Source organism: Jaculus jaculus, chromosome 5 (genome assembly GCF_020740685.1).
Source record: "Jaculus jaculus isolate mJacJac1 chromosome 5, mJacJac1.mat.Y.cur, whole genome shotgun sequence".
NCBI lineage: Eukaryota > Metazoa > Chordata > Mammalia > Rodentia > Dipodidae > Jaculus > Jaculus jaculus.
Genome location: NC_059106.1, coordinates 171,233,682 through 171,255,945, shown reverse-complemented (window position 1 = coordinate 171,255,945; position 22,264 = coordinate 171,233,682). Strand labels below are relative to the sequence as shown.

Sequence of the window (22,264 nt, the reverse complement as noted above, 5' to 3'; positions counted from 1 at the left end):
TCTCTCTCTCTCTATCTTTCTCTGTCACTCTCAAATAAATAAAATTTAAATTTTTTTTAAAATTTTTCATTTATTTACTTGACAGAGAGAGAAAAGGAGAGAGAAAGAGGCAGATGGAGGATGGGCGTGTCAGGACCTCCAGCCACTGCAAATGAACTCCAGATGTATGCGCCACCTTGTGCATCTGGCTTATCTGGGTCCTGGGAGTTGAACCTGGGTCCTTTGGCTTTGCAGGCAAACACCTTAACTGCTAAGCCATCTGTCCAGCTCTTAATAAACGTCTCTCAATAACTTAGCTCTGTTTCCATCACTATCCATGTGTCCCTGGTTCAATTTATTACTCCAGGCCACAAGAACTTAAGTGCATTCTAGACAGAGAAAAAGATGATGAATGACACTCAGCTCCAGGGACCATGGAGAATGAATATATATGATTTTTTTTAACGTGCACGTGGGGCTGCAGAGATGGCTTAGTGGTTAAGCGCTTGCCTGTGAAGCCTAAGGACCCTGGTTCAAGGCTCAATTCCCTAGGACCCACGTTAGCCAAATGCACAAAGGTGGCACATGCATCTGTAGTTCGTTTGCAGTGGCTGGAGGCCCTGATGTGCCCATTCTCTCTCTGGCTGCCTCTTTCTCTCTCTGTCTGTCACTCTCAAATAAATAAAATAAAATGTGTATGTATGTACATTCGTGTATATATGACTATAAGCACTCACATTATTATGGGATTTTGGAGTTCCCCCCCCCAGGCCTGTGAATCCCAACTTCTGAGGTCTTGTCCATTTTAATAAATAATTGAGAAAACAAACTCCAAGAAGGGTAAATTATGAATTATGAGACTTATTGAGGGAGGGTTAGTATCCAAAGGGAAGCTAGGAATACTCAGGCCAGAAGGGAACTCCCTTCCTTATGTTCCTGGGAGGGAGGAGAGGATGGAGGGGTCTTCATTACAGAGAAATCTCTGGGGAGCAGGCTGGGCAGGGTAGGAGGAGGATCGTTGTGAGTCTGATGTCAGCCTGAAACTACATAATGAATTCCAGGTCAGCCTGGGCTAGAACAAGACCCTACCTCAAAAACAAATAAAAAGAGAGAGAGAGAGAAAAGAAAGAATCTCTATGGGGAGGAGTCTATACACACACACACACACACACACACACACTAGGGAGACAAAACCGTGAGACACCCCCCCAGACCAAAAGATTCAGAAGCCCACGCACACCCACGCACGTGAGAACAGGGCATGATGTTGCATTAATTCTCTGGAAAAATCACACCAATGCCAATAAGAGTGAAAGTAGAGTTTATTTCCCCAGGGACCAAAGAGCTTGAGATTGCTTTCCAAAGAAGCTTCCAACCCTACCTGAGATTTTATTTCCACTTTATAGCTTTCATAGCCAAGGGGAGAGGCATGTGAACACACAAGATGTGGCAAGTTGAGTATCAATCATTTCCGTACTCAGGTTGCCCTAATAATGATCTCCATTTTACTTTGTGTTAGCCTAAACTGTCTTTCCTTCTTATTGTCCCTCTCTGGGCCCTTTCTGGAGAGTTCTGTCTTTGGCATGCTTCCAGCTACTGTAAAAGGTAAGTTTAGCTCCTCAGCAATGAACTGTTACAGTAACTTGGTGAATCAGTTCAACTTTTTGCTTGTTTTTCTTCACATGACCTTTGCCTTTACATAGAAGGAAGCTAAGAGATTATTTACCAAAGGGCCCAGGGCTTACGGGAAAGGGACAAAGTGAGAAGACACCTAAAACCAAGACAGAAAAGGGTCCCGACCAGCCCGGTGTGGTAGTACACGCCTTTAATCCTAGCATTTGGGAGGCTGGGGTAGGAGGATCATTCATTGTAAGTTCAAGGCCACCCTGAGACTACATAGTGAATTCCAGGTCAGCCTGGGCTAGAGCAAGACCAAAAAAGGAAAAAGTGTCTCAACCAAGAAGAAATTTCCTCTCTGATTCCCAGCCATGCTAGGGCAGAGGGTAGGGTAGAGACTTACCAAAATGGGAATCAAGAGAGTCTGGTGCCTAGAGAATATAGCCAACAGACCAAGAGACTGCCACATAAGGCAGACACTTGTAAGAGTGGCAGACATCCAGGTAGGATGAGGCTCATCTTCAGACTCAGCTGTGTAAGGAAGAGACCTGATTGGTTCGTGGACTCAGGGGGCTGGCTCGGGAGGGGCCGGTCAGTCCAGGTGCTGAGCTGAGGAAGACTCTCCAGGGATGCTGAGGAATCGTTTGTAGCTGCTTGGGTGAGACTGGGACAGATGTGAGTTCTAGTTCTGCTGGGGCAGGTGAGGCGACATCTCCTTGTTCCCTTTGGGCCTGGTCCCTGACTGACTGCCTATTAAAAAAAAAAACAACCAAAAAACTATTTTACTCCTGGTTTTCCTTCTACATGGCAAGGTGTGCATGTAGAGGTCAGAAGACAGCCTCTGGGTCCCTCCTCACTCGAGGCAGGGCTTCTCTGGGTTTTCCTCTTCTGCTGCACTCAGCAAGAGCTTCCAGGAAATTCTCCCACTCCACCAGTCAGCCTTCTGGGATTACAGAAGCCCGCTAGAACGGAGCGTTAGGGGTCCAGGAAAGCCCTTGAACCCCAAACCCTAGGTTCAATTCTAATTTTAATCAAAGAATTGAATAAAAAGGAAGACCGAAAAGGATAATTCTTGCATTTATTGAGGGAGTACAGAGCCGAGGAAAGACACACACATGGCTAGAGATCCCACGTGGAGGGCCTGCAAAAACCCAAGGAAAGAGACCAGAGAAAAGAAAGTTCAAGGAGCTCCTGCCATGTGGGGAGCTGGGGGCTATAAAGAAGCCCCGTGGAGAGTAAGGGCTAAGCGGCCCTCTCCACTGGGGCTGGGCCCAGGCAGGATGTTGGAAACTAACACACACCAGGGTGAGGTGGGGGTCAGGGCCTATATATAGATTTACTTCTGACTGCCAGGCTGCAAGGAGTGATGCTGAGGCTGAGAGGCCCTCAAGAAGGGAGAACATTAACCCTGATGTGGGTGTCACCCCACCCATGAAGAGTGACTCAATAAAGGTCCCCCAGGGGAACGGGCTGGGCTGGCTGTCAGAGGCCCACCCCTTTCACACTTGGGCAACAGGGCGAAGGTGTCATGTCATGGTGGCATGGTTGGGGAACCCAGACCCTGGAGAAGCCTGCTGCAGCCCTGGGCAATGGGATCAAAGAGATGTCAACTTGTCACGCGCTTTCCAGAGCTTTGCAATTGGTCTACAATAGCCATGTCTTCACTTTATAATTAGACAGGGAAGTTAAGCCTAGCTCACGGTCCCCTAAAAGCAAACACAGAAGCGAAGGGCTCTGACCCTGGACTCTAGCTCTGCCTACTTCAGAAGGTGGATGGAAAGGGGAAAAAAAGTAAATAAATAAAAGGATCAGACTGTCCCTACAACTACCCCAAGGGGGCCCAGCACACCATTCACCATCAGGATGGCTCCATGTTGGGGGACCCCCATGTCTCCTGCCCCCATAGTGCCACTAATTGAGATTGTGATTCGAGGGGCCTCTTCCTCCCTCCGCTTCCTCTGAATGGTCCGGAGCGTCACAGCCTGAGTTAGACATATTATTTTACCCCAAGGGTTTTCAAAAGTGGGAACTTCACTGCTGCAAACTGTTTGACCTTCCTATGGGCCCCCAGGGAGGGACAGATGGGGACACATGCCCTGGAGTGGCTGCCATGAGATTGCAGAGGTGGGGACAGGGACAGTCCCAGGAGTCAAGGGTGAGGTGAACACCGCAGATGGAAGGAAAATCTCCAGCCACAGTGACACTCCTCTCAAACAGAATGGAAGAATCCCAAACGCCATTTTTAAATTTATATTTTATTTTATTTTTTAGTTATTTATGAGAGAGAGAGAGTTGCCAGGCGTGGTGGCGGATGTCTTTAATCCCAGCACTCAGGAGGCAGAGGTAGGAGGAGCACAGTGAGTTAGAGGCCACCTGAGAATAGAGTGAATTCCAGGTCAGCCTGGGCCGAAGTGAGACCGTACCTCGAAAAACCAAAAAAAACCCAACATGTGTATGTATGTGTGTGTATATATATATATATATACATATACATATATATATACATGCATACATATATGTGTGTGTGTGTATATATATATATGTATGTATGTATGTATGTATGATGTATGTATGTATGTATGAATGTATACATGGTATCTGGGGTAACCTGGATCTGTGTTCTGAGTCATGGTTACTCATTCATATTTGGCTCCTGAATAAACTATCTTATTCCTTTTGAAATGATATCTGTGGGGGCTTTTTCTTTGTTTTGTTGTTTTTTTCGAGATAGGATCTTGCTCTAGCTCAGGCTGACTTGGAATTCAGGCTGGCCTTGAACTCTTGGTGATCCTTCTACCTCTGCCTCTTGAGTGCTGGGATTAAAGGTGTGCACCACCATACCTTGCCTGTTTTTGCATTAACACTCCATAGGAAGAACTCAAGCCAGAAATATCTAAGGACCCTGAACCCTCTGCTCCAGGGCCGCATCCTGTTTTACAGCCTTACCCTGCCTGCCTTGCAGCCAGTAGGCTTTCTTAAACATGACAGCTTTCCACTTCCATAATCTTGTTCAATGCAAAGAAAACCCTCACCATGACTCAGGCTGAGTAGGCTGGGGTTTCAAATCCACCAATGATGTAAAGAATCCAAGATGCAAAAGCCGGGCGTGGTGGCTCAAGCCTTTAATCCCAACACTCAGGAGGCAGAGGTAGGAGGATCACCGTGAGTTCAAGGCCACCCTGAGACTACACAGTGAATTTCAGGTCAGCCTGAGCTAGAGTGAGACCCTACCTGGAAAATAAAAAAAAAAAAAAGAAAGAAAGAAAAACCAAGATGATTATGTCAAAGGGGCCTATATAAATCCCGAGCAACTTGAGCTCAGCAGGCCAGGCTTTGGAAATGATTCCCCTGGTCCTCATACCAGCTTGTAGATCTCCACTTTGGTGCCTGATTTGTGAATTCTCCCTCCTTCTTTAACAACACTGAGAACATTGAAATGAATGAAGGAACACAACTTCCCTGGGGGAGGGCTTCCTGCTGACCCCACCCCCCCCGCGTACCACACATCATACACGAATGGCTTTTTCTGAGATTACCCCTTTGTTCCGGTGAGAATATGTCATAGTCTGTTTCGTGCTTTGATAAAAGAATACCATAATCTGGCTAATTTGCAATGTGTAATTAATTTGGTCATAATTAGAGGCTGCTAAATCCAAGACCAGTGGCTACATCTGGCGGGAGCCTTCTCATTCATCACGCCGTGGGGGGAAGACAAAGAGGGCCAGGGTGTGCTTGTGTGTGTGTGTGTGGGGGGGTCTCATCCCTTCATAAGATGCTCGCCCCATCGATAATGGCAGCGATGCCTTCACTTGAGACCTGCTTGCTAAGACAATGGCCTTGAACATCATCATGAGCTTGGGCATGGCCAAACATTTACACCACAGCACTCTGAATACTGGATGGGCAGTGGAAACAGAGGCCAGTATTTAAGGAATGTGGTCTTTAAAACAGGCACAACCTTGCAGAGCAAACCTGGATGGGCGTAGTTGCCCGCAGGTAAGGTATCCCAGGCACACAGAGATGGCACTTTCCCACTGAGTCCCCTCAGCATAGATGTGAAGGACATGCAGATGGATTCAAGGCACATCTGGCCACTACTGATCCCAGATGGACTAGTGAGAACGGTTGGAGGGGACCTTGACTTTTGAACGCTCAGTCTTTGACAGTGGACACAAAGTCAAGCCAGAGAACAAGTTGCCCAAGGGGGTGTGTTGATAACTTTGGCTGTACGCCACCTACAAAGTCATTCAATCTTCCAGTCAGCTGGACATGGCCTGTGTTCTTCCCAATTCTGCCAGGGTTCTGACCCACCTTTTCCCTGTGGCCCATTTCACTGTGGCTCCTGAGCAGGGCCGTGCTGGTGTCCAACGCCCTCTTCAGGGAGAGGGAGGAACAGAAGGGCCTGCACCCAGCTTTCCTTTGTAGCACAGTGAGGAATATGAAACTGAATCACGTTGTCTTTTCTGTCTAAGGATCAAGAATAATTTAGCTCTGAAAAAGAGACCAGATCATGGGAAGCGCCTCTTGAGTCTTGAAACTTAAAGGGGGCAAACAAACCTTCAGACCAAAAGCATCAGAAAACATGAGAGAGAGAGAGAGAGAGAGAGAGAGAGAGAGAGAGGGAGGGAGAGAGGCTCATCCCTGGAAGAATATCACTCTGTATGAAGCCCCCACTTCATATTCAACAAGCCTTGAAAGCAAAGCTTCAATTTCTGCATCTGTGAAAAGGTCCCTACATCTGCTAAATATTTCCTTACTTTACCCTGGAAACTGCTTTTTTTTTTTTTCCCCCTTTTTTTGTTATTTCAAGGTAGAGTTTCACTCTAGCTCAGGCTGACCTGAAATTCACTGTGTAGTCTCAGGGTGGCCTCGAACTCTCTGCGATCCTCCTACCTCTGCCTCCCAAGTGCTGGGATTAAACTCTGCTGTTTCACATTAACCTAGCTGCCCGAGACTGTGAGGCCAAACTCTGACTCAGAGAAATGCTTAGGACCTGCCTGTGTTAGAGAGCATAAAGCCATAAGCAGACTGCCTGCTGCTGGGCCTGTGGGCCTGAACCTTTCCCGACTGCACATCCTTCTGCAGAAGTACACTTTGTTTGACCAATGTGCTTTGGGTTGTGTGATCATTGTTGGACCCCAGACTCATTTTTTTCTCTTTCTTTCTAGAGTGAAACCTTGCTCTCTCCCCCAGCACTACAAACAAAGAGAAAACGTATGGGGTCGGGAAGATGCCACAGCAGGTAAAGTGGCACATGTGTCTAAAGCAAAGAAATATTTTTGAAATGTTTTTATTCAGAGAGAGAGAGAGAGAGGAAAACAAGATACAGAGGCACACTGCAAATGCGCTCTAGATGCATGCGCTACTTTGTGCATCTGGCTTTACATGGGTACTGGGGAACTGAACTTGGGGCCAGCAGACTTTTTTTTTTTTTTTAAATTTTTATTAACATTTTCCATGATTATAAAATATATCCCATGGTAATTCCCTCCCTCCCCACCCCCACACTTTCCCGTTTGAAATTCCATTCTCAATCATATTACCTTCCCATTACAATCATTGTAATTACATATATACAATATCAACCTATTAAGTATCCTCCTCCCTTCCTTTCTCCACCCTTTATGTCTCCTTTTCAACTTACTGGCCTCTGCTACTAAGTATTTTCATTCTCACACAGAAGCCCAGTCATCTGTAGCTAGGATCCCCATATGAGGGAGAACATGTGGCGCTTGGCTTTCTGGGCCTGGGTTACCTGACTTAGTATAATACTTTCCAGGTCCATCCATTTTTCTGCAAATTTCATAACTTCATTTTTCTTTACCGCTGAGTAGAACTCCATTGTATAAATGTACCACATCTTCATTATCCACTCATCTGTTGAGGGACATCTAGGCTGGTTCCATTTCCCAGCTATTATAAATTGAGCAGCAATAAACATGGTTGAGCATGTACTTCTAAGGAAATGAGATGAGTCCTTTGGATATATGCCTAGGAGTGCTATAGCTGGGTCATATGGTAGATCAATCTCTAGCTGCTTTAGGAACCTCCACACTGTTTTCCACAATGGCTGGACCAGATTGCATTCCCACCAGCAGTGCAGAAGGGTTCCTTTTTTTCCACATCCCCGCCAACATTTATGATCATTTGTTTTCATGATGGTGGCCAATCTGACAGGAGTGAGATGGAATCTCAATGTAGTTTTAATCTGCATTTCCCTGATGACTAGTGACGTAGAACATTTTTTTAGGTGCTTATATGCCATTCGTATTTCTTCCTTTGAGAACTCTCTATTTAGCTCCTTAGCCCATTTTTTGATTGGCCTGTTTGATTCCTTATTAGTTAACTTTTTGAGTTCTTTGTATATCCTAGATATTAATCCTCTATCAGATATATAGCTGGCGAAGATTTTTTCCCATTCTGTAGGTTGCCTCTTTGCTTTTTTCACTGTGTCCTTTGCGGTGCAAAATTTTTGTAATTTCATTAAGTCCCATTGGTTAATCTGTGGTTTTATTGCCTGAGCAATTGGGGTTGTATTCAGAAAGTCTTTGCCAAGACCAATATGTTGAAGGGTTTCCCCTACTTTTTCCTCTAGCAGTTTCAAAGTTTCCGGTCTGATGTTAAGGTCTTTAATCCATTTGGACTTAATTCTTGTGCATGGCGAGAGAGAAGAATCTATTTTCATCCTTCTGCAGATATTTATCCAGTTTTCAAAACACCATTTGCTGAAGAGGCTGTCTCTTCTCCAATGAGTATTTTTGGCATTTTTATCGAATATCAGGTGGCTATAGCTACTTGGGCTTACATCTGGGTCCTCTATTCTGTTCCACTGATCTACATGTCTGTTTTTGTGCCAGTACCATGCTGTTTTTGTTACTATGGCTCTGTAGTATAGGTTAAAATCAGGTATGGTGATACCACCAGCCTCTTTTTTGTTGCTCAGTATTATTTTAGATATTCGAGGTTTTTTATGATTCCAAATGAATTTTTGGATTGTTTTTTCTATTTCCATGAAGAAAGCCTTTGGAATTTTGATAGGGATTGCATTAAATGTGTAGATTGCTTTAGGTAAGATTGCCATTTTCACGATATTGATTCTTCCAAGCCAGGAACAAGGGATGTTTCTCCACTTTCTAGTGTCTTCTGCAATTTCTCGCTTGAGTGTCTTAAAGTTCTCATTGTATAGATTCTTTACTTCCTTAGTTAGGTTTATTCCAAGGTATTTTATTTTTTTTGATGCAATTGTGAATGGGAGTGATTCTCTGATTTCATCCTCTGTGTGTTTGTTGTTAGCATATACGAAGGCTACTGATTTCTGTGTATTTATTTTGTATCCTGCTACATTGCTGTAGGTTTTGATCAGCTCTAACAGCTTGCTAGTAGAGTCTTTAGGGTCCTTTATGTACAGAATCATGTCATCTGCAAATAATGATAACTTGATTTCTTCCTTTCCAATTTGTATCCCTTTTATGTGTGTCTCTTGCCTTATTGCTATGGCTAAGACTTCCAAAACTATATTAAATAGAAGTGGAGACAGTGGACACCCTTGTCTTGTTCCTGATTTTAGTGGAAAAGCTTCCAGTTTTTCCCCATTTAGTAATATGTTGGCTGTAGGCTTGTCATAAATAGCCTTTATTATATTGAGATATGTTCCTTCTATTCCCAGTCTCTGTAGGACTTTTATCATGAAGGGATGTTGGATTTTGTCAAATGCTTTCTCTGCATCTAATGAGATGATCATGTGATTTTTGTCCTTCAACCCATTTATGTAATGTATTATATTTATAGATTTGCGTATGTTGAACCATCCCTGCATCTCTGGGATAAAGCCTACTTGGTCAGGGTGAATGATCTTTTTGATATACTCTTGTATTCTGTTTGCCAATATTTTGTTGAGAATTTTTGCATCTATGTTCATGAGGGAAATTGGTCTGTAATTTTCTTTTTTTGTTCTATCTTTGCCTGGTTTTGGTATCAGGGTGATGCTGGCCTCATAGAAGGAGTTTGGTAGGATTCCTTCTTTTTCTATTTCCTGGAAAAGCTTAAGAAGCAATGGTGTTAGCTCTTCCTTAAAAGTCTGGTAAAATTCAGCAGTGAATCCATCCGGGCCTGGGCTTTTTTTAGTTGGGAGATTATTGATAACTGCTCGGATCTCCATGTTTGTTATAGGTCTATTTAAGTGATTAATCTCATTTTGATTTAATTTAGGTAGGTCATATAGATCAAGGAAATCATCCATTTCTTTCAGATTTTCATACTTTGTGGAGTATATGCTTTTATAGTATGTCCCTATAATTTTTTGAATTTCTCTGGAATCTGTTGTGATGTTACCTTGTTCATCTCTGATTTTATTAATTTGTGTCTCTTCTCTCTTTCTTTTGGTCAGATTTGCTAAGGGTTTATCAATCTTGTTTATCCTTTCAAAGAACCAACTCTTTGTTTCATTAATTCTTTGGATTGTTCTTTTTGTTTCTATTTCATTAATTTCTGCCCTAATCTTTATTATTTCTTCCCGTCTACTACTTTTTGGTTTGCCTTGTTCTTCTTTTTCCAAGGCTTTAAGGCGAAGCATTAGGTCGTTTACTTGCGACCTTTCTAATTTCTTAATATAGGCACTTAAGGCTATAAATTTACCTCTTAGAACTGCCTTCATTGTGTCCCAGAGATTTTGGTATGTTGTGTTCTCATTATCATTTGACTCTATAAATTTTTTGATTTCCTTTTTGATTTCTTCATTGACCCACTCATCATTTAGTAGTGTATTGTTTAGCTTCCATGATTTTGTGTATGCTCTATAGCCTTTCTTGCTACTGATTTGTAGTTTAATTCCATTGTGGTCAGATAGAATGCAAGGAATTATTTCAATTTTCCTGAATTTGTTAAGATTTGCTTTGTGTCCTAATATATGGTCTATTTTAGAGAATGTTCCATGTGCTGCTGAAAAGAATGTATATTCTGCAGCCTTTGGATGAAATGTCCTGTATATATCTGTTAGGTCCATATCTTCTATGACCTCATTTAGTCCAGATGCCTCTCTGTTTATTCTTTCCCTGGATGACCTGTCAATTGATGAGAGTGGGGTGTTAAAGTCACCCACCACCACCGTGTTTGGTGTTATCTGTGACCTTAGTTCTAATAGTGTTTGTTTGATGAATTTGGGAGCCCCCATGTTAGGTGCATATATGTTTAGGATTGTAATGTCCTCCTGTTGGAGTGTGCCCTTAATCAATATAAAGTGACCTTCCTTATCTTTTTTGACTAACTTCGGACTAAAGTCCACCCTGTCTGATATTAGGATAGCAACCCCTGCTTGTTTTCTAGGCCCATTTGCTTGAAACACCGTCTTCCAACCTTTCACCCTAAGATAATGTCTATCCTTTGTAGAAAGGTGAGTTTCTTGAAGACAACAAATTGTAGGATCCTGCTTTTTAACCCAGTCTGCAAATCTATGTCTTTTCGTTGGGGCATTGAGACTGTTGATATTAAGAGATATTATTGAAAGGTGTGTATTTATGTTTGCCATTTGTGTGTGTGTGTGTGTTACTTGTTCTACCTGTGCTCTCTTCTGTTAACTGGTATTTGAGTATGGCTGGTTTTTTCTAGGTTCCTTATATGTGTGCTTTTCCTTTTGTTCAGCATGGAGGATTCTATCCAGTATTTTCTGTAGAGCTGGTTTTGTCTTCAGATATTCCTTTAACCTGCTTTTGTCATGGAATGTCTTTATTTCTCCATCTATTTGGATGGATAACTTTGCAGGATAAAGTAACCTTGGTTGACAGTTGTTATCTTTCAGAACTTGGAATATATCACTCCAGGCCCTTCTGGCTTTAAAAGTTTGTGTTGAATAATCTGCTGTAATCCTGATGGGCTTGCTTTTGTAGGTAACTTGATTTTTCTCTCTAACTGCTTTCAATATTTTTTCTTTGGTTTGTGTGTTTGGAAGTTTGAGTATAATGTGGCGAGGAGAGTTTCTTTCTGGGTTTTGTCTGGCTGGGGTTCTAAAGGCTTCCTGTATCTGTATTGGCACCTCTTTCCCAATTTGGGGAAAATTTTCCTCTATGATTTTGTTGAAGATGCCTACTATGCCTCTGGAGTGGAATTCTTCTCCTTCTACTATGCCCTGAATTCTTATATTGGATCTTTTCATAGTGTCCCGAATATCTTGAAATTCCCACTCATACTTTTCTATAAGTTTGTCTTTCTCTTTGTTGGACTGCATTAGGTCTGCCACCTGATCTTCTAGCTTAGATATTCTGTCCTCTCCCTCATCCATCCTACTGGTGAGATTTTCTACAGAGTTTTTTATTTCATTAACTGTGTTCTTCATTGCTAGTAATTCTGACTGGTTTTTCTTTATTATTTCTATTTCTCTATTTATGTGTTGTATTGCCTTCTTTATTTCATTAAATTGGTGTCCTGCCTCTTCTTTGATTCCTTTGATTTCCTCTTTGATTTCCTCTTTGATTTCTTCTTTGATTGTTTTCATGTGTTCTTTGACCTCTTTGAACATATTTATAATTATTCTTTTGAACTCTTTCTCAGGCATTTCCTCTAACTCTTTCTCACTGGAGGACATTTCTGATGCATTAATACTTTTAGGTGGATTTATATCGTCTTGCTTTTTAGTGTTTCTTGTGTTATAATGTATATATTTTTGCATCTTGGATTAAGTTAATGCTTGGATTTTCTAGCTAGCTGTGTATTCTTAGCTGTATCAATTGATTTGATGTAATATATTTTCAGGGTAGGACCTTAAGGTATTAGGTGTGGCTCTTAAGACTCTCAGAGTATCTACAAAGATGTTCTTAGGGGTTGAGTTTCCCTGCTATAGGAGTATTCAAGCAGGCTGAGTGGAATAATATACTGGTAGATTCTAAAATTTAGCTAAACACTGTACCCATTCCATCAAAAACAGCCCCGAGTATGTATGCAAGAGTAGTTATTATAATGACCAGATCCTTTATCAACAAAGAGGTTTAGATTTCTGGTCTGTTGAGGTATCCAAGTCAGCTTGTGACCAAGTGAGACCCTTCCCTGGTGCAATCCCAGTTACCTTGGGTGATTGTGGTCTCAGTCAAGTTGCTGCCTGGGTCGTCGGGCTGCTGTTCTGATTTCTGGAGCTGGGCACTTGCTTTTCCTACGGGGCAAACTGAGCCGCTGCTGCCGCCTCTGCAGCTGTTGTAGCTGCCACCCCCCGGAGCCCCCACCGCTGCTGAAGCTGCCGTTGCCGTGTCCACCGCTGCTGCTCACCCCGAAGCCGCTGCTGCGGGATCTGTCACCGCTGCCGCTCCTGGGTCCGCTGCTGCTGGGGCCACTGGTACCGGTGCTGGAGCCGCTGAAGTTGCTGCCGAATTCTGCTCCTGCTTGGGTCCCGCCGTCAGCCCAAGTTGGCGTGGCCGGGTCCCGGGCCGCTGCTGTGTTCGCTGGAGCTGGGTTCAGGCGGCGGCGGGGGAGGGGAGGGAGCCGCGGCTGCTCTGGTTGTATCGCTTCTCCACGTGTGCTTTTACCTCGCGGTCTGCTCCTCCCTCCGCTGCTCGCTGCCGCTCTCCCCTCACGTTTCCCGAGTTGCGGAGAGCGCGGTGTGAGGGGAAAATCCCGCACCTGGCTTGTCCTGCGGCTCGAGCCGAGAGTCCGGCGGTTTTCTGCCGCTCCGCGGTTGCGGCGGGTAGCCGAGCCGCCCCGGAGCCGCTGTTCCCGCCTGTGCAGGCTCTGGATGCTCTATAACTCTTCCACTTCTCCGCTGCCGCCTCAACTTCCTATACACCTCACTTTTTAGTAAAAGTGTGTATTTTGCTGAGTTTTTTTGGTCTTTCCCCCCCCAGGCTGCTTTGGCGTGGTACCTACGCCGCCATCTTAACCGGAAGAGCCCAGCAGACTTTTTAACCAAACACCTTTAACCATTGAGCTATCTCCCCAGCCCAGAAATAATTTTTATAAAATATGCCAAAATCCATGCTCCCTGGTACATCTTTTCTTTTGGTTTTTCAGGGTAGGGTCTCACTCTAACCCAGGCAGACCTGGAATTAGTGCATCTTATTTTCTTACCCAGAACTTATTTCCTTCTCATAAACTAATGTTGGAAGTATATTTTTAAAATGTCCTTTAATAAATTCCAACCCTACTTCATACTGGCTGATTCTGAAATTTCTTTCTGCATGGAAACCAAGAATCCGTCTTTTTTTTCTGATTCAAGGTCCCCTAAAAGTTCAAGGCCCTAAACACTGACATCAATAGACCCTAAAGCCAGAACAGAAGGGCCACAGGGCAGGGCACAATGTAAAGGCCTCCAGACATGTTGGAGTCTCTAAGTATTATTCAGCAGTCAGGACCTCAGTCATTTTTCCTCAAATTCTAGGTAAGTCAAAGGACAGCAGTGGCCACTAGAAAGTAACTGGGGGCCCTCTTTTGCAGTCATCTCTCCAACCCAACCCTGCTTTTTTGTATTACCTGCAGGCTTTTTGCAAGGCCAACAAGGACCCTGTGGCAGATGCTGGACACAAGCGCTTCATCCTGGAACCACCAGGCGGCAGGCGGGGGAAGCACTCCCCGGCCCGGCGGAGCCCGGAACCTAGCAGCCGGGGCTTCAGTTTCTGTCCGGACTTGGGAACAGAGGACGGATTTCCGAGAGGCTCTTCCGCTTTTGCCTCGGCGGCGTCCTGTCCGCGCGGCTTTCTCCCGCGAAGATGGGGAAAGTGAGGGCGCTGCGGGCCCGTGTGCACCGGGCGGCCGTGAGGCCCGAGGCGGAGGCCGCGCCGGGTCCCGCGCCCCTGGCCCCGGCCCAGGAGCCGGCCTCGGCGGGCGGAGCGCAGGGAAAGGTGAGGTCGCCGCAGCGGAGAGGCGGGACCGCTCGGCTCCCGGGGGCCCAGCCGTGTGGGTCTGCGAAGCCACCCCACGCTGGGCACCGGGACGTGGCTGCTCTCTCGCTCCTTCCTGGCTGAAAAGCAACGGCTCCAGAGCCAGCCTGACTTTGTCTTCTCTTTGCTTTGGTCGGGGACTGTAGGACTGGGCGTTCGTCCACACTGACATCTTTGCCAGGACGCAGATAGACCCCAAAGCCCTGGTGCAGAGGCTGGAGCTGGACCAGAGGAGTGTGGCATCCCTCAAGAGAGGTGAGAGAACCGCTGCACTGCCGCTCGTCGGCCTGCGGGAGGCTGAATTCACGTTCATCTGTGCTCTTCAAAAGAAAAAAAAATTTTTTTTTCCCCGAGAATCTCTCATAGCCCAGGCTAGGTTTGAAGTTACTATGTCGTCGAAGGGCCTAAGTGCTGGGATTACAGGTATTCACCACCAGCTAGGCTTTCTTATTTTTATTTATTTACTTTTCTTCTTTTTTTGTTTTTGTTTGGTTTTCGAGGTCGGATCTTTCTCTAGCTCAGGCTGACCTGGAATTCATTATGTAGCTTCAGTGTGGCCTCAAACTCACAGTGATCCTCCTACCTCTGCCTCCTGAGAGCTGGTATTAAGGGTGGATGCCACCACACCTGGCTTTTCATAGTCATTCATGTGTGTGTGTGTGTGTGTGTGTATTTATTTATTTATTTAGAGACAGGGTCTTATGTAACGTATTTCCTCCACTATGTAGCCATGTGTCACTTTAAACTCCTGATCCTCCTTCCTTTACTTACCAAGTGTTGGGATTATACATGAGTGCCATCATGCCTGCTTTATAAGGTGCTGGGAATCAAACCCAGGGCTTCATGCACACTAGGCTAGCACATTACCAACTGAGCTAACAGCTCCTAATCTGTGCTTTAAAATTTATTTTTATTTTTATTTATTTATTTATTTTTTAGTGTGCATCTGTGTGTATGGGTACATTAGGGCCTCTTGCAATAAGTGAATGCCAGATGCTTGTGTCCCTTTTTGTATCTGGCTAATGTGTGTGACTTGGGAATTGAACCCAAGTGTCCTAGTCAGCTTTATGTTCCTGGGATGAACCTCCAAACCAGCCACAGTTTATGGGAGGAACGGGATTTATTTGAAGCTTACAGATCCAGGGGGAGTTCCATAATGGTGGAAGAGGCTGGTCCCCTTTACATAGAAAAACAACTACTGCCCACCACACGCGAGCATGCTCCAGGAACCCCAGGTGGAGCTCAGGCTGCTCTGCATGCCTTAGGCTGGAATTCAGTTCCACCCCCAAATGTACCTTAGGGTTGGACCCTAGGATCCTCCCACAGTGACACCCGCTCCAGTCAGGCAGCTAGAAGTTTAATGTTACAAGCTTTAATAAACTGAATATGTTGGGGGTCATCCAAACTACCACACCAAGCAAGCATCTTTAACTGCTGAGCCATCTTCCCAGCCCTTAAAATGTGTTTGTTTTTGTATAGAAATGTAAAGATACACTGAAGTGTAAAGAGCAGTGTTTAGAAACTCCCTGTGTTCATCACCTGCATTCAGCACTTACATGCTGCGCTATTAAGCACATGCCAGGTTCCACAGTGTTTCATTCATAAATTGTTTAGTGTGTAATCCTAAGGACTCTTACCAAAGATAAACTTACCTGCAGTACCATTAACCACAGCCAGGTACATAAGCAGTGATTCCATAGTGTCAAGTAAACACTGTGTTCATATCTTCAATACTGTCTCCTAAAAGCTTCTTGGTAGAAATCATGGGTGAACCCAGGGCTGCTCACTGCCTCCAGGCCCTTCCCTGTCATTTTTGTTCATGTTTTCCTATTAGGTGGAAGCCTGTTTAATTTTCTATTGGGTACCCTCATTTTATATTTTCCTAATTGCATTTCCTGGTTTTTTTTAAAATCTTTAAAGTTTATTTATTTGAGAGTGAGAAAGAGGCAGATGGAAAGAGAGAGAATGGGTGCACCAGGACCTTTAGCACTGCAAACAAACTCCAGACGCATGCACCACCTTGTGCCATCTGGTTTACATGAGTACTGGGGAATCGAACCTGCGTCCTTAGGCTTTGCAGGTAAGCGCTTTAACCCACTAAGCCATCTCTCCAGCCCATCTCCTGGTATTTTATGTTTCTCTGACCCAGCCAACATTTTGAGCCCTGAGAGCCTGAGCATCTATCTTTGAGCTGCTGCAGCTTGTAGAGGAAGTGCCGCCTTGCCTCTGGGATACACATCTAGGAGATGAGGATCCTTGGTCTATGACCTCACACCCCTTCTGGAGGGAAGCCCTTTATAGATACCTCATAGTTTCTGCTCTTGCGACAGCTGAGCATTTATCAGAGGTGACCACACTCTTAGTCCTTCCCAGGAGCCTCCAGGGCAGTGTTGTTTGCCCTGGTCTTTTTGTACGCCTCCTGTGCATACTGATCTTCAGAGTAGCGGTGACTGCCCTTGTCTTTCCTTTCCCATGTCCTCTGGTCTTGGGGATCCATGGAGTCGATGTGCATGATTGTCTTAAGTATTGTGAGAGAATGAAGCTGTTCCTGGACTTGCATCCCAGTTGTTCCAGGTTCCCACTTACAGCTCGGGAACTGCTGTTTGATAGCTGTATTTGTATTGCAGGGCTGATGGTGTGTCACATGTTTTCTGTGGAGTCTTGTTATGGTTGTTTGGATCTCACGGTTTTGCTGGGACATGTGTCCGAACCACCTAATGATCTCTGAGCCATGGCCCCCTCCCACTGATGGTGTCTCAGGATGACTGCCTGGGTGGATGGAGCTGTTAGCTTTACCTGTGGCTTTTGTCCTGTCCAAGCGCTTCCTTGATTCCATTGCAGGACCTTGCTGCTGTCAGCAGCGATGGGGCAGTGGCCGCCCTGTAGCTGTCAAGAGTATGGGTCGGGTCCACCCACTGCCTCAGCCCTTAGAGCAGGGCTCCTTTAGTGAGCAGCTGGGTTGAACTGTTTCTGCATGTTTGCCAGTTCTCTCAAGGCCTGCCTGCGTCACTTTCTTAGATTTGAATGAGTGTGTTATGTACTGTAGAGGTTATTTCTTTATCATTTTGTGCATTAGCTATTTTAGGGTATTTACAGTTTGTAGATAGCTGAGCATGGTGTATCACGTGATCCTGTGATCCTGTTACCTGGAGTCAGACACGTGACCACTGCACCACGAGGTTACAGATCCCATTACTTGGGTGGCTGGAAAGATTAGGCGTTCAGGGCCAGCCTGTGTGAAATCCTATCTGAGAATCAGAATTGCTGTGTTGAGTCCGAAGCTCCTCCGGAGAGTGCGTGGTTCCTGTGCTTTGCCTTGTGCAAGATGTCCTCGGGCACTGTCACAGTGTGGCTTTCCTTCTAGTCTCCTCCCAGGGTGGCGACCAGGCTGTTGCAGGAACCCGTTCCCAGGCTTTAGCGTGTGTCAGGTAATGTGAAGTCTGCATCGTTAGGCCAGCTGTGGCTCTGTTCAGCCAGCCCGCTCTTGGAAGACCAGGAAATCCTTTGGTTTCTGTCCTTCATGTTTGAGTCAATGGGGCTCTCGGAATCTTCCCCCGTAGCATGTGACTATAAGTGCCTTCCTGTCCCTCCTGCTCCTCCTCCTTTTCCCTGCCTCTCCCTTGTGCTTCCTGCCTGTTGGGATATACTTACTCCAGCACATTGTCCAGTCTTCACCATAGAGTGGAATGCTGAGACTGGAACAGGGGAGGGGCCTCCCAGTCCACGCCTGAAGCAAGGGCCACCTGGATAGAGAGAACCAGGCGGGTTTCAGCTGCTTTTCCCTTTCCACTGGAACCTCAGTTTCCTTTTGCGCGTGTGTGCTGCTTTGTCAAGGAGTGTAATCTGGAACTCTGAGGTTACTCAGCTTAGACAGACAAATCCTAGGCAGAACCTGGCCATCAAGAGGCAGGTACTGGGCTCTTGGCCAGTGGTTGTGGATAGTCTTCGGGCTGGGGACAGTGCTGTCCAGCATGCGACCCTGGTGTCCTAGCCATCCAAACTGTTCCCATGAAGGTTCAAATATCCATCTTGAAGAGGTCTGTGTGCCCACATGTGGGTCTGCAGCAGGTGCCAGGCTTTCCCCAGGCTCATGGGGGTCACTTCAGCTGAGGACCTACTGGCCAAACAGCATGTTGGGGGAAGGATGCACACGGAGTGCAGGTCTGTCTTGTCCACTTGTGATCTGGCGTGCATGGCTTTTTCTGGGGAGGTCTGGAACTTTTTCTTCCAGGACCCTCCTGGGCTGCTCCTACCTGCAGGTAAATCACATGACCCCCTCTCTGCTGTTTTGGAGCCCTATGATGCCTTTCCATCTGGGGTGGGAGGTGGCAGGGCCTCTTGGCCGCCCTGGATGGCTTGTTGTGTGACATCATTGGCCCCTTTGTCCTACCTATCTGCTGCTGTTTTGTTTTTTGAGGTTGGGTCTCACTTGAGCTCAGGCTGGCCTGGAATTCACTACGTACTCTCAGGATGGCCTCAAACTCACAGCAATCCTACCTCTGCCTCCTGAGTGCTGAGATTAAAGGCGCGCGCCACCACACCTGGCCCCTTGCTGCCTTTTTAGAAAGTATTTTTTTTTTAAAGGAGAAATTATTTTTTTTTTAAATTTTTTATTTATGAGCGACAGACACAGAGAGAAAGATAGAGAGAGGGAGAGAGAGAGAACGGGTGCGCCAGGGCTTCCAGCCTCTGCAAACGAACTCCAGACGCGTGCGCCCCCTTGTGCATCTGGCTAATGTGGGACCTGGGGAACCGAGCCTTGAACCGGGGTCCTTAGGCCTCACAGGCAAGTGCTTAACCGCTAAACCATCTCTCCAGCCCTAGAAAGTATTTTTTTTATTAGATATGGACATACTTACTTAGTATGTAAACAACACATGTTGGTACCATCCTTTCCCTCATCCATTGGGCCCCTTTTCTGAAGAGGTCCTCCTCATTGGGGACACAGGTCAATGGGGATTGTGGATTATGCATTGTGGGGCAGTCAGTTATGGGGGAGAGGCAATGTCTCTGTGCATAATGTTCCAACTTGTAGCTCTTAACAATCTTTCCGCTCCCCCTCTTATCTCTGCTGCTTTTTTTTTTAAAGTGTTATTTTATTTATTTATGAGAGAGAGAATGGGCACCCAGGGCCTCTAGCCACTGCAAATGAACTCCAGATACATGTGCCATTTGTGCATCTGGGTCCTGGGGAATTGAAGCTGGGTCCATTGGTAGGCAAGTGCCTTAACCGCTAAGCCACCTCTCTAGCCCTCCTCTGTGCTGCTTTTGTAGAAGGGCCTTAAGGCTGCCGCTCCTCCCTCATACCCATGGGTGCTGCAGCCCCAGTGCACCAGGCATCCCTAGCATGCAGCATACGGCCACCCAGGTCTGATCTTGTTTCCCATACCCTCTGTGGAGTCCTGCCTTAGTACCAGTGGTCCAGGAAGCCTGCCTACTTATCTGCCTCCTCTTGAAGGTCCTGAAGCCTGAGGGTGAGTCTGAGCAGTGCATGCAGCTCTTCCCTGGCTGGGTGCCATAGTTGCTGTGAGGCAGTGGGTGCCCGGGAAGTGGCAGCCTGAAGGGACTGGCCATTACTGGGTCTCACAGATACCCTGAGACCTCACACTGTTCACGGTGTTGCAGATGTTACAGGCTGACACAGGCCTCGTTGGTTGGCCAGGCTTGAAATCGGGTGACACATCACTTCCAGGAACAAACCCAGGTAGGGGCTGTTTGACTGTCAGTAGAAAGCAGGTACATGGGTATCCCTTTTCACATCTGTAACAGCTACCAGCAGGGGCTGAGTAACAGGATACCAAGGTTAGAATCCTGGCTTTGTCAGTGATGACTTAACATGGTGCCCCTAGGTCTGGGGTCTGGATAACTTCGACGGGACTGTGCTCCTCCCCTCTGGCTTTCGGCCAGATGCCTGATGGTGCTGGTCTGGCTGCACATCTGTGGAAAGATGGTTTTTAAGGCTGATGGTTGGTGAGCATGTCTGGTTTGAGGCTGGCTTGTCAAGGAGGCCTGTGGATCCAGGTCTGATGAGGGCTCAGGAATCCTGTGGCTATGGCTGCTCTGGAGCCTCAGTCCTGCTTTCCATAAAATGGCAACAGTCCCACCTCATAGATGAGGAGATTAATAGTATCCAGAAAGGTCCAGGCCCCCTGCTCTTCCCTGTGATGACCAAGCCGGGCAACTGCTGAGAAGATGGTGTATTTTTCTCGAGACAGTTGGATGGTCCTAGGTTCTATCTGAGCTGGGTCCTGGGTCCCTTGTGCCTACTGGTGCCTGCAGAGCTTGACTGGCCTCTGGACCTTGCCCTGGTAGTGGCTTCCTTTTGCTCTGTCTTGTCTCTTGTTAACATATGTCAAGTCCTGTGGCTTGGCTGGTCCCTGGGCCACCTGCTGCCTCCTCTTTATGCCATGCTTCCTCAGCAGTTCCTCAGAAAGAATTTGAAGATGGTCTGGGCCCTTTAAGTAGTGACTATTTTGAAATCTGGTTAACCTCATTTGTACATGGAAACCTTAAGTAAAGGATTGGTCTCTACTGCTGGATCTTCTCGGTGCCTGCTTGAGTGGCCTGTGGCTTCCTCAGTGAAGGATTTCCTGTGCTCCTCGAGGGTCACAGGGGTGTGGTTGTGAGTGTGAGGCAGAGTTCATTTTCTGGGATGTGGGAGGGTTGGTCCCTCAGCCTGGGAACATAGCTCTGGATGGAGAGTGGCCCTTGTGCCATGGTTCCTGCTGTAGCATTTGTGGGCAGAGGGTTTTAAGGAAGGTACTTTGTTGTTGTTGTTTTGGTTTTTTGTTTTTGTTTTTTTGAGGTAGGGTCTCACTCTAGCTCAAGCTGACCTGGATTTTACTCTGTATTCTCAGGGTGGCCTCGAACTCACAGTGATCCTCCTACCTCTGCCTTCCGAGTGCTGGGATTAAAGGCCTATGCCACCATGCCCATCCAGGGAAGCTACTCTTGAATGCAGGACTTGCCTGTCTTCAGCCAGCCTTGGTTAATTGAGGATGTGTTTTTGTCCCACTGGCTCGTTTTGTGCTGTGTTTTCACCTGTCCCTTCATCACAACCTGCTTGGGAGCAGCCTCTGGCTGGCTGAGTCTCTGAGTCTCCTCTACTCCCTTTCGGCTGGACACGGGTCCCAGTCCCATGATGGCTCTTCCTCTGCCCCATGGCAGGAAGTCCAGCTTATTGGACCCACTGTGAGGGTGCTGACCGCATGGGGAGGACAGGCAGTCCTGTAGATGTGGAGAGGCTTGTCCTAGTCTAAAGGTCCCTGTCCTTTATCTGAGCCCCACCTGTTGTCACATGTCCACAGGGGGTCTTCTGGGTGTCGCTGCCCTGTTTTTTAGCTGCTCTTCACCAGGCTTCTCATGGGCGGTTACCTCTTCTGTTCCTGGCATTGGTTGCCATGTAGCAGCAACCTGTAGGTACCTGTCTGCTTGTGTTAGCATGCATCTCCTATTCCCATGCTGCCTCCTGGCTCTGGGCTGGGTCAGAAATAGCTCCATGTCTTTGGCCAGGAGCTGAGGTGGCTATAGTTGGTGTCTGGCTAGAGGTCCATTGCTCAGGGACAGACACCTGCCATGGCCCCCATATGCACGCATGGGCTGCCCTTGTACAAGTTTGCAGCTCCAGGAGGCAGTGGGGCCTTTATCCCTGTGAGCACTGTGCTGGTGGCGTCTCTCACGTCCCTCCTAGTGCTTCTGGGTCAGCGGGGCTTCCCTGTGAGACCCTGGCCCCATGTGAAGTGCTTGCAGCTCCTCTGCTCTTTGGGCAGGGTTTGAAGGCTGTGGCAGAGCCCGCCTCCTGTGCCCCTCCCTGC

At 46.6% G+C, this 22,264-nt stretch overlaps 1 protein-coding gene across 1 annotated transcript in view; it reads left to right on the top strand.

Moving 5' to 3' along the window:
- The first annotated feature begins 14,279 nt into the window (after positions 1–14,279).
- Positions 14,280–22,264, top strand: part of Slx9 (SLX9 ribosome biogenesis factor) — a 34,809-nt gene continuing 26,824 nt past the window's right edge. Inside the window, exons 1-2 of the mRNA XM_004669424.2 lie at positions 14,280–14,411; positions 14,597–14,705. Coding sequence (XP_004669481.2) covers positions 14,280–14,411; positions 14,597–14,705 — 241 coding nt within the window. The remainder of the gene's footprint in view (positions 14,412–14,596; positions 14,706–22,264) is intronic.